The sequence below is a fragment of the Bos indicus x Bos taurus genome, chromosome 10 (assembly GCF_003369695.1).
Source record: "Bos indicus x Bos taurus breed Angus x Brahman F1 hybrid chromosome 10, Bos_hybrid_MaternalHap_v2.0, whole genome shotgun sequence".
NCBI lineage: Eukaryota > Metazoa > Chordata > Mammalia > Artiodactyla > Bovidae > Bos > Bos indicus x Bos taurus.
The window spans coordinates 100,227,749-100,240,767 of record NC_040085.1 but is presented as its reverse complement, the minus strand read 5'-3'; the positions used below and the strand labels follow the sequence as shown (position 1 = coordinate 100,240,767).

General features: G+C 34.7%; 1 protein-coding gene across 10 annotated transcripts in view; it reads left to right on the top strand.

Moving 5' to 3' along the window:
- The window catches only part of EML5 (EMAP like 5), a 160,065-nt gene that overhangs the window by 113,112 nt on the left and 33,934 nt on the right, over window positions 1-13,019 (top strand). For 8 of the 10 annotated variants that reach the window (XM_027552678.1, XM_027552680.1, XM_027552674.1 and 5 more), the window contains 8 exons: window positions 323-411; window positions 1,208-1,384; window positions 3,747-3,948; window positions 4,656-4,782; window positions 8,009-8,023; window positions 9,710-9,718; window positions 11,525-11,603; window positions 12,889-13,018. In XM_027552678.1, the coding sequence (XP_027408479.1) occupies window positions 323-411; window positions 1,208-1,384; window positions 3,747-3,948; window positions 4,656-4,782; window positions 8,009-8,023; window positions 9,710-9,718; window positions 11,525-11,603; window positions 12,889-13,018 (828 nt within the window). The remainder of the gene's footprint in view (window positions 1-322; window positions 412-1,207; window positions 1,385-3,746; window positions 3,949-4,655; window positions 4,783-8,008; window positions 8,024-9,709; window positions 9,719-11,524; window positions 11,604-12,888; window position 13,019) is intronic. The other 2 variants (XM_027552677.1, XM_027552675.1) reach the window with 1 other exon arrangement.

Genomic DNA, 13,019 nt, shown 5'->3' with positions numbered 1-13,019 from the left:
CCTCCTCCAGGGGATCTTCCCCACCCAGGGATTGAACCCATATCTCTTTACGTCTCCTGCATTGGCTGGCAGATTCTTTACTGCTGAGCCACCTGGGAAGCGCGTGCTCACACACACACACACACACACACACACACACACACACACATTAAGCCATTTAGGAATTTAATTACTTTATTACATATTAATTACTTTATTATGGTTGATGCAAAGGAAAATGGTTTTATGTTAAGGCTAAATTTTTCCCAAAAAAGTTAAACATCATACTAACTGTGTATGTATTTATATTTTATATATGTGTATATTTTTTAATTTTTTTAAGGAAAGCTTTTACAGGTCAACACTGGTGCTAAAGAACAGTTATTCTTTGAAGCTCCCAGAGGGAAAAAACAAACCATTCCCAGTGGAGAGGTAGGAAGATAGTAGTGCTTGTAATGTTGATATGACTAATAGTGGTTAGCAAGCAGATGCCTGTCTGGGTACAGGAAAATATGCTATGTTAAGAAAAGGAATAAATTGCTTACTTGTATGGCTGGCTCTTCTCTAATTACTTTACTTAAAAGACAAGAAGCATACAATAGCACGTAAAAGACATGCCGTCTAAGACTGGATTACTGCATCTCTGTCGAATCTTTTGGAACCCATGTACCTAAGATGCTTATTGGCAAATTTCTATTTAAGGAAAAAAGAAAAAGAAAAAAAAATGTGTGTGTGGTTTTGTGACTGACATTATTAGCAAAACTTTTTGACACGGCCAAGGAAGAGAAACTAAATTTAATTTGAAAGTGGCTTAGTAAGGAGAGGGATTGTAAGTCAGATTCTTAATTTCCAATAATGATTAATTGGAAAACATGCTTATAAAAGTACTAGTAGAAGTTTAGACATGAAATGAAAGAATCCGTTTCTGATATTCTAAGAGCAGAAAAAGTCCTATTTATTATATTGTCACTGTATGTTCAGCATCTAGAATACACAGTGGATAAATAAATCTTGAATGAAGTTATGTTAAAATTTTTCTGCAGGAACTAGTGGACTTGGCAAGGTACAGAACCAGAGCAACTAATAATTTGTTTCACTGTTTTTATTAAACTTTTAATTTTACTTGTGAGATCTATAATTAATTACAAAGAAGAATATTCAGTTTTTTGTTGTTAATGTTTTAGAGTGAGATATTATAAACTTAGAGCAGTCTTTTTTTATTTTTTAGGCAGAAAAAATTGGTTGGGCATCATGGACAAGTGTGCTTGGTTTCTGCTGTGAGGCAATTTGGCCAGTAATTGGAGAGGTCACGGACGTAACTGCCTCTTGCCTCACCAGTGACAAAACAGTCCTAGCTACTGGGGACGATTTGGGATTTGTGAAGTTATTTAGATATCCTGCTAAAGTATGTGTTTTTCTTTAATTCTAATGATCATAACTATAAAAATGGTTAAGGTAATGCCCTTTCATAGCGTTTCACTGTTGTAATATGAATATCACATGTGGAATACATAATGTTGTAATATGAAAGGTTCATAATTTATTTCCTGTTCTTGACATCATGTTTATAGCTTTTATCTAGAAGTAGTATTATAATTTATGATCCCATATCTTAAGTTACATATTATATTGTATGGTTTCTGAGTATTGAGTAGTATAAATATTCCTTTTAGAAGAATCCTTCTTTTAGTCCTAATATTAAATAATTTTAGTATTCGTATGATAAAATATATATCATTAACACTAAATACAAACTCTTGATATTTACAACTTTAACATTTAAAATGTTCTGATTAAATATACTGCTACTGCTATTGCTAAGTCACTTCAGTCGTGTCTGACTCTGTGTGACCCCATAGACGGCAGCCCACCAGGCTCCCCCATCCCTGGGATTCTCCTGGCAAGAACACTGGAGTGGGTTGCCATTTCCTTCTCCAATGCACTAAAGTGAGAAGTGAAAGTGAAGTTGCTCAGTGGTGTCCGACTCTTAGCAACCCCATAGACTGCAGCCTACCAGGCTCCTCCACCCATGGGATTTTCCAGGCAAGAGTTCTGGAGTGGGGTGCCATTGCCTTCTCCGCTGATTAAATGTAAAACACTATAAATTATAATACCTCTAAAATCAAAGTAAACAACATTGGTTTAATGTGATGAATAATGCTATTTTTATAAAACCAAACTGTAGAGATTCTTTGAAGTGTACGTGCCCACATTAACTGTGTGCTATGTGATGACTGAATCCTTTTACTGCTTTCTTCTGTTCAAACTACTGGGAAACATTAGGCTTTCACTTAGCACAAAAATAAAATTCATGACATCAAGTATAGATACGCATTTCCTTGTCACAAATTCAGATGTATGTTATAATCTAGCACCAACATGAACATATATATAAGTTTGAAATATGGCACTGAAATCATGATATTCGGTGCATGATGGTCTTAATTAATTCATTTCAGCATTGAAATGAAACTGTAAGTTTTAAAAATTCCCATAGAGAACTCAGGTACCCAAGAAAATACTTCACAAGTCCTTGTTTTAGATACATTGAAGTTGTAGAACCTTACTTGACACGAATGTTCCAACAAGACATTTATTAATAAAGGCTTCACTCTTAGTGTTCTAGATGGTGTAGAAGCCCTAAGAGTATGTTCTAGAATGCTGGTCCACAGATTTCTTCTTCTCCTTACTAGCAAGAACCAGAAAATCGTAGGGAAATGATCTTCTTCTGGTGTTTTCATGACAGATTTCTCTTCGATTTCAGCTGATTTTATTGACTCCTCGTTTCCAAAGAATCCACTGATTTAACTATTACTATGTTTTGTTTCCCTAGAGAAGGAAATGGCAGCCCACTCCAGTATACTTGCCTGGCAGGCCACAATGCATGGGGTTGCAAAGTTGGACACGACTGAGCGACTGAACACGTTTTGTTTATTTAAGACATGTCTTATTTTAACACCCTTGAGAAGATGTCCATATAAAATTTCAGATCACCGTGTTGATCTGAAATTCACCTATGTAATCCAGAAGTGCTAGTGTTCTAGATTTAAAAGTTATCAGTATCTTGGGTTTGTCCTTATATTTAAAAGAAAAATACACTACTGTGTGTAACATCTGCTTATAATCAAACACACTAGTGAATTACAATGAAAGATATGTACATGAGTGTATAGTGAAATGTTTGCTAATTACTTTTTGTTAATATGGCCGTGCTGTATGTACATAGGCATCGTATCCTGATTTTCCCAGTTATTGTGTTTCTTTCTGACAATAATATGTCTGCATAGCCATTGTTTTTTTAAAGATATCCACCATAATTAACTATTACTATGTTGAATATTTACAGTATTTAAAATGTTTCAAAAAAAAAAATAATAAAATGTTTCACTGCTGTAAGTCAGTACTATGGCGAATGTTTTTTGTATAGATAAGGTCTCCTTAGCATATACTCTTAAAAAGGGATGGTGAGACAAAGGTCAGCATTTTCATACTTTTCAATGTAGAATACCAAGTTGATTTCCAAAAGAGTTATGCCCATAGCACAGCAGAGTGCAAAAATACTAGTTTATCCTATCTTCACTAAGTTTGGGAGCGGTTACTTTTTATTTTAGTGAGTTTCAGTATTTTCTCTCTCTTTTTTTTTTTTTTTAACAAAGTGCCTTTGCAATGATTAATTTCCAATCAGAGATTAAGAAAGAAGTTCAAAATTATAAAAACTTTTCAAGTAATAAAATTTCTCAGAAATTTGAATTTTTTTTAATTTTTAGGGAAAATTTGGAAAGTTTAAGAGGTACGTGGCCCATAGTACACATGTCACAAATGTTCGCTGGACTTACGATGACAGCATGTTGGTTACCTTAGGAGGCGCAGATATGTCTTTAATGGTTTGGACAAATGAAATGGAGGGCTATCGAGAAAAAAGACCTTGTGATAGCGAAGAATCTGATATAGATTCTGAAGAAGATGGGGGTATGTCATTTTAAGGTATTTTAACAAAAACATAGAAAAAATTTAGCACAACTGATTTAAACTGCAGAAGTTTAATAAGTAATAATAATGCTTGAATAATTATCGTTTCAGTCTTTTTGGTCTGTTTAACACCAGAATTTTTTTTGCGACTCTAAAATAACAGGTTGGCATATACTGATGACTTATTCTTCATTTAGCAGTGTGTGATAATCATACTTTAAAGAAGCACTACTAAAATAAATTTATAGTATTGAACCTCATCCTTTAAAATAATTCTGTGTTTTTCCTATTATACTAGTAATACCCACTCATTGTAGAAAAGTTAGAAAGTACATTTTGCAATAAAAAAATGAACACAGCATCCATAATTTGAACACTCAGAGAGGTAACTTCTGTTAACATTTGGGATGTTACCCATAGGGGTATGTGTATTTATATAAATTATCTTTTTTTTTTTTTTTTACAAAAATGGCATCATATTGAGGGTTTTTTTTTTGTAGCTTGCTATTATCACTTAATCAGCATTCTTTATCACTAAATATTCTTCTACATCATTTTTACTGGCTGTTTGTTATTTCATAATTTGACTATAACACGATGTATTTAACTTATTTCATATTGTTTAATGTCCTTGTATCTGATTTTTAAGATCATAATTGAGATCCTCAGCTATAACGTAGAGAATAATTCTTATATTTTGATGTTAGGCTATGACAGTGATGTCACAAGGGAGAATGAAATCAGTTACACCATCAGAGCCTTATCAACAAATATTCGCCCAATGTTTGGAATCAAGCCTCATTTACAACAAAAAGAACCCTCAACTGATGAGAGGTAACAATCAAGTTTAAAACTAGATGAAGAAAAAGTTATCAGTATTAGAAATTGAATTGTTTAACTGAATGAATTTTTTGTAGAAAATAAGTATTGGTGGTGCTCTTGCATGTTACAGCCCCAGCTTCTCTTAGAAAGCATGTTTGTCCTGAAATACTTTTTGGTAATGACGCTGTCCTTTGCAAGTAGCTTAGGGAATGATGCTATATATAAAGTCTGTATGATTAAAGGAATCTTACTTGCTAACTTTTATAAATATATGTGGTAGGGTTTCAAGAAATAATACAAACTGAATCTAATACCTAGTATGTTTTAGGACGCACATGAACCAGAGAGATGCTTACGTTTTGAAAAGGCCTTTTTATCCATGTGCATTTGATCAAGGATAGAAAGTCATTATTTTAAATTTTTTCCAAAAAGGCAAGTTGAGGTATAGCTTGTCTCTGGGAATTATTGGTCTTTGTCAAGAATTGGCAAATCAAAATAAGGCTATGTGCACTGCAGTCTTATGAGGAAAGAGAACTTCATTTAATAAAGTATCTTAGTGTAATGACAGATCAAGAGAAAAATTGTGAGCCTGATGCTTTTAAAATCATTAGAGAAGATAGAAAACAGTGAAGAGGCATATGGATCAGTAAACTGCATAGAGTCACTTAAAACGGGGGTGAACAGTGATGATCTGTTTGTGGTGTAAGTTGTATCTGACTCTTTGTGGCCCCATGGACTGTAGCCCATCAGGATCCTCTGTCCATGGGATTTTCCAGGCAGGATTACTGCAGTGGGTTGCCATTTCCTTCTCCAGGGGATCTTCCTGACCCAGGGATTGAACCCTGGTCTCCTGCATTGCAGGTGGATTCTTTACCGACTGAGCTATCAGGGAAGCCATAAAGGCATAAGAAGGGGCAGAATATTAAACTAGAGGTATGTTTTTTTTTTTAATGCTGAACATACCATGATCTAAATACTTGTACGGTATTCAAGGTTGAGGTGACGACTCTGAAGACAGGTCAAAGGGCATAGTTTTTGGAATAAGATCCCACGTGGTGCCAATGGTAAAGAACCCACCTGCCAATGCAGGCAGACACAGGGTCAGTCCCTGGGTCAGGAAGATTGCCTGGAGGAAGGCGTGGCAACCACTCCAGTATTCTGGCCTGGAGAATCCCATGGACAGAGGAGATGGTAGGCTGCAGTCCATGGGGTCACACGGAGTTGGATACAACTGAAGCAACTTAGCATGCAAATGGGTTAAAATACTCATTTTTATTATTTGCCAGTTGTTGACCTTGAGAAACTTTTCATTCTCTCTGAGCCTCAATTTCCTCAGAGGTAAAATAAATATTATAATCCACAGTTTATGGAGTATTTCATGAAATGAAGTAATGTATATAAAGAATTTAGGTAGTAATTCTCCACTACCCCTTTCTTGGACTAAAATACAAAGTAACCTAAGGAGATATCTGGTTAATACTGACAGACTTCCTTTAAAAATTTTTTTTTTTTACTGTAGTTTAGGCCATGTCACACTACTTGCGAGACCTTTGTTCCCCAACCAGGAATTGAACCCAGGACCACAGCAGTAAAGGTGCTGAGTCCTAACGACTGGACTCCAGGGAACTCCCTAAGAGCTTTTTCTTTTAGTACTGAAATTAAATATCCACAGAGTAATAAATACTACCTGTATATTTATTAATTAGAGCCATCAGTTCAGTTTTGCCACACTTCAAAAGCATCAATTCTTTGGCGCTCAGCCTTCTTCACAGTCCAACTCTCACATCCACACATGACCGCAGGAAAAACCATAGCCTTGACTAGACAAACCTTTGTTGGCAAAGTGATGTCTCTGCTTTTGAACATGCTATCTAGGTTGGTCATAACTTTCCTTCCAAGGAGTAAGCGTCTTTTAATTTCATGGCTGCAGTCACCATCTGCAGTGATTTTTGGAGCCCCCAAAAATAAAGTCTAACACTGTTTCCACTGTTTCCCCATTTATTTCCCATAAAGTGATGGGACCGGATGCCATGATCTTAGTTTTCTGAATGTTGAGCTTTAAGCCCACTTTTTCACTCTCCTCTTTCACTTTCATCAAGAGGCTTTTAAGTTCCTCTTCACTTTCTGCCATAAGGGTGGTGTCATCTGCATATCTGAGGTTATTGATATTTCTCCCGGCAATCTTGATTCCAAATTGTGTTTCTTCCAGTCCAGCGTTTCTCATGATGTACTCAGTATGCAAATGTGGATGTTCATAATTAGAATATTTTCAGTATAGTACTTAATATTCCCTAAAAGAAATTATATCTCACATAATAAAAAATGTAATATAGGGAAGAAGAAACTCTAGATATTCTCATTATTATTTTTCATTTATTATATTGATTTTTAAAGAAAATATTATCATTTAGCAGATAAATGGAGTATGTCAGAAAATATGACCTAATTTTAATCTGTAGACCATCCCTCATGGTAAAACACTTAAATTTCCTCCTTCATTGTGGAAGTGACCCAAGTTCTGACAGAAATATTTTACTGCTCACAAAGAATGGTTGACACTGTCATAATTGTAATCTTTGCTGTTAACTTGTATTCTCAAAATTATTTTTTATTTATTTTACATTTTGTTCTCAAATTATTTTATAATTTAGTTCTACTAAATTCTCCTGAAAATGCCAAGGCAGAAAAGTCGTTAGTGTGATTCACAGTTATGAGTCTTCATTTTCATCAAATGCAAGAATCAAAGGAGATGAAAATGAAGTTTTTTTTTTCATCAACTTTGAACTTTTGTGAAGAGGTTAAATGGTCTGTATACATAATTGTCTTCCGTTTTAAATAAAATACATCATCATCAAATACAAAACATTTTATAAACAAAACAAATGTTTGTCAAATATCTACTTAAAAGGAAAATATTTCTGATGACAATTTGACTTTATTTAGTTGATTTTTTTGTGGATTCTTTTTTCCTAAATGACATTAATAATTTTATGTTTTTCTTTTTCTGTTTAAGTATTTTTATGACAAGTCTTAATGTATTTAAAGTAGTTACTTGTCAATCAAATTTCCAATTTTTTTAATAAATCAGAACATGACATAAAATTTAGGCATTATTGTATTTCCTTAGAATTTTATTGACATGTTACCTTTATTCTGTCTACTAAACTGATATATTTTATTCATAATCAATTTTCATATCTGTTCATCTCCTTACTTTTTTCTCTTGCTTCTTTTGAAGGCAGGGAGTAGTAAGGTAAGTTATTTTATTTAAGAGAATATTTTACTCAAAAATTTATTCTTCTGTTTGGTCTTTGTGGTATTTTAAGGTACTGATTTTTTTCCTTATAAAACACTGCACTAGTTTTGCTGAGAAAGAATTAGAAAATGAAAGAGCACAAATCCTACAAAAGAGTTGCATTTGAAGATACAATATGTAAGTGTTGTTGTAAGGGTCTTCCTTATAATCAGTGTTTTTACAGATGACTTTTCAGAAACGCCTGTACTCTAATAGTTTTAGTTTTTCCTTAAATTTCAAGACTTGTAAAAACAGTAATCACACATATTTATCTGTGAAAACTTTTCCAGTTGATAGCAAAGCTGTTAGTTTCATGTCATACTTGTTTAATATATTCATTAATTTCAAAACATTAACATAGGGCAATAGTGATATTTACACATTTAATAAAATTATATGTGCCAGAAAGGACTGTTTGGGGTCGTTTGATAGCTGCCTTTAGTCAAATAAAAGTGTCTTCAGACAGTTTCTGAAACAGGACAGTATGGGAAAGCCTCATCTGTTTTGGAAGTTAAAAAAGGCGCCAGCAGGAAAATGCTGACAGATAAGATGAACAAGTAATTGAGAAAGATTGTGCAGAACTTCAAATGTTAGGTACTCCTTAGTTAATTTGGCAGGCAGCAGGAATTCACTCTGTTTTAAGTAGGAGGTGATGTGTGCAAAGATATGAGTCTGGAGTGTGATGTGACTTCTTGAAAAGGCCTGCATAATCTTACACTATTTTATCGGAAGTAAAACATTCAGACCTAGCATCAGACCTGGAATAGCTTCTTCAGGACTGAGCTCTGCATTTTAAAGGGACCTTGACAATTTACAGTGAACTAGAAAGAAACACAGGGTTAAAAAAAAAAAAAAAAAAGAAACACAGGGTAAAGGAAAGTTGGGTGGCCGCTTCACATAAAGGATAATTCATCGTTTTTGGAATCACTGCATTTCCAAAAAAAAAGAAAACTAAGTGGAGAGATAATTGCCGTCTTACAAGCAGTTGTTCATGCAGGGTTTAGTAAATGCCCACTTGTCATCAGGGTTGTGAAGGGATGTTCTAGACATGTAAGAGAATTCTGGTTTCATTGGGAGGGGGGATGAGATTAACAGCTATGATCCTTCCAGTTCTGTTCAGCCATTATGTTGCTGTGGGGAATTTTTTTATAGTTACCTCCTTTGTTGGAACAGTCCCAAATACCACATGGTCTCAAGACTCCCTCTGCATGCTTGGTTACATTGGCTGACTGGGAATCCCTCTGGGGTCAGAGGAGGGGGAGGTTCAGTTCCTTAGACAGTCCTTAATAGCAGTGCAGTGCTACCAGCCTTTTACGTTAATAAACATTAAATAAGCTTCCATATTTTATTTGAAATTCAGTTTGCACTGTGGAAAATAAGAGTGGCAAGCTATATACAACATAGAACATGTTGAATTCTTTTCCATTTCATCTTTTTTCTTCTGATTTCCCTGCCATTAATGGAATAATTTAAGCCTTTTTTTTATATACAGCAATAAATAAAAACAATAGGCCTTTACTATATACCATATAGTTTATCTGGGTTAAATGTGTAAAAGTATTTTATTACAGGACATATTTTACTACTATTTTAAATTCAGATTTGTGTTGTAATCTTTTCCCTTTTTTATCTGCTGCTGGAAAGAGGCTCCAGGTAACCCTCTCTCTTTGCTCTAGTCCATGAGGCCTGATGTTGTCTTTTTATTATCTTTGATATTTACCATTAATGAGCTATGTTCTTTACCTCTGTTCACAGCTTTCCATGTTTTTCTCCTTTGAAATTACTATCCCTGAAATGACTATATCTTAGTAATTGGAGTCATACCTGGTGGGTTACAGTCCATGGAGTCACAAAAGTCGGACGTGACTTTTTCACTTTAATAATTGGATTCATAACATATAAGTAACTGCCTTACTAAAACTTAATCCATTTGACTTGTGTAATTTTCCAAGTTGTATAATTTTAAGCAATAATATATCCTATATAAATTATCTTTACAAAAATTAAAATATGCTTAATTGTTATACAGGATTTAGAGATAAAAATTACATACTTATTAAAGCTGTCAGACAATAACACTGAATAAAGGTCAAGAACTTGGAGGAGAAGGCAAGGCTGCTCCCATTCTTTAAAATGATTTTAGCAGAAAGATTTTAAAATACTATATAATATAAAGTTAATTATATTTATTACGTATAGACATTTTAAAAGTATATGAAAAAGGTTTGGAATCAAAAATCTTTGTGATAATGTGAAGAGCCCTTCATATAGTGTTGCAAGTGCAAAACTTGTACGTCATCAGTCATGGTTATATACTTCTACATACTGCTTCACATGTGTATGAAAATACACATTTATATCACATGTTCAAGACATAACACTTTATTTACTTTTTATAGGTGTGTACCTTGAAAATCACTTTGAAGATGCAAATATATTGTTATGCCTTTCATTTTATGAATTTATTCAGAAATGTTAGAGTTTTCTTGACTGGAAAGTTGTATCATTTTCTGATTTAGTTGTTACTCAATTAATATTAAAATTTGAAGGGTGAGTTGATATATGACTGATTAAGATTCACTGTTCAGCTTATTAAACATTTGAATAATGACTATCTGAGTTTAAACTAAATGATGTGGGTTTAAAAAAAACAATAAACAAAAGGCTTTCTTTATGGAAGAGTTGCCACATTTAAATAGCTGAGAATGGGAGCTCCATATACCTAATGACACATTATAAATAGATTCTGAACTTAGTGGTGGAAACAGAGGGAGAGGAATAGATTTGAGAGCTACTGTGTAAGTTTGCAAAATATGAAGCAAATAGTGAAAACGAGGGAAGAGGAATTGGAGGCAATAGTAATAACCTTTTACAGAGTCGCCGTAAAATGTCTTGTGTGCCTAACTGACTGTGTTGCCATAAACACACTAGGAACTTCAGAGGAGAAGATAAAGGGCACAGAGGACCCAGTGATGAGCACACTTTTGAACTCAGATGTGATTTACATCGCCAACAGTATGGAAAGTTTATAGAAATATTTTCAAAATTCAAGAAGAATATATTGAGTACTTGCCATGTGCAAGATACTGAGATAGCTACGTTAGAGCAGTAATCTAGGCTGTTGTTGGTAACGCACCCCGTCAAGAAGCTTTTGAGTTTGTAAAACTAACATTTGTATATTTTTATCACCAATCTGTTCTTATGCTGTTGTATTAGTTGCATTTATGGAACATACATCAAAGAAATTAAAAGAAAAGTGAACAGAAGTTCTGACATTTTCTTTCTACCTTGTTGCCTTAGAAGATGCCAAGATATAGAGGATGGAGTCTAGTGAGAAACACAGATGGGGTTCACTCTTGGGGTGGAGTGTCAGAGACATTGCTCTCTGGAGGGCTGAGAGGAGCTGGGTGAGGACGCCGGGTGATGCTTCCCCTCCTCTCTCCCGCTTCTCTGTTTCAGGCCTCCGGTGAGCAGGGCCCCGCCACAACCAGAAAAACTCCAGACCAACAACGTTGGCAAGAAAAAGAGGCCCATAGAGGTGAGGAAAATCCACCCCCGGTGTTAACTTGCACCTTAGAATGTGTCCAGGGCTTATTCTGTTTCCTGTTTGTAGAACACCCAGATCTTACCATTATTCTTTATGCAAATAAGTGTGTTGAGTGTTCTTTTTTGTTCAGTTGTAAAAATTGATTGCCTAACTGTCAAGTCTGAGCTTGGATTGACATCCTCTGTTCCCTTTTTTTTTTTTTTTTAGTATTTTAGTTTTCTATGAATAATACACTGAATTGAACCATATCTCAGAGAACTTCTAAATGTAAATGTATGGAATGATCTATGGCTTAAAGAAGAATAGTCACCTTAGAGTGTCCTGTACTTAGTGGTTTGAACTTATAAGTTAAGGATTTAATATTTATACTAAATCAGGAGCTTTTACCCCATGATATATTCACTGTAGAGTTTAATAACAGCCCTGCTTCCAAGCAAAGAAACTTTCCACAATAATTGAGCAAAAGAGAAAAGTTCTTCCACATTTCATAATTTCATAATCCCAGTATCAGCAATAACAAACAGACTGCTGGGTGTGTGTTAGTCACTCAGTCGTGTTTGACTCTGCAACCCCACGAACTGTAGCCTGCCAGACTTCTCTGTTCTTGGAATTCTTAGGATCTTCCCGACCCAAGGATCAAACCCTGGTCTCCTGCATCGCAGGCAGATTCTTTACTATTTGAGCTACAGGGAAGTCCTTAAGCAGACTGCTCTGTGAGGTCAAAAGCAAGGTGTAAGGCTGTGGGAGGGTGATTGTTGTACCTCCTGCCCCACTCAGCCTCACAGGGTCAGTGAAAATGGGCACTTGGAGTCACAGAAGTATCTTTAGCCTGAGTTATCAGAGACGGCATGCTTAGTACATGAAGCTGATAAACTCTTTGGATCCTTGGAAGCATATCACTTGGACCTAATTTATCTTCAGTTATATATACAGATCAAATATTTTTGACTAACAGTTAACACAAATCGATATATTTTTCTTTTGGACACAAAGTATTTCGGTGTTTAACACACAAAATCTTAAGAACTAAAATTCTTGGAGTCAGATGACAGTATGCTTCCCTTTTCATTTTTATAGATTTATGTAGAAAAGTATGGAATGTGTGTTTCAGCTGCTCAAAAAAGCTTCGAGAGGCGCATCTAGCTTAGTTTTGTGTTTGAAATTTATAAATCAAAAATGCATCCTCCAGTTTGAAGACCACCAGTACTATATGCAACAAAATAATGGTGAACATTTAGACATGAGCAAATGTGTAATGGTTTTATCGTTGTTTTAGGACCTTGTGTTGGAGCTTGTTTTTGGCTATCGAGGCAGAGACTGCAGGAATAATGTTCACTATTTAAATGATGGTGATGATATAATTTATCACACCGCATCTGTTGGAATTCTTCACAATGTTGCTACAGG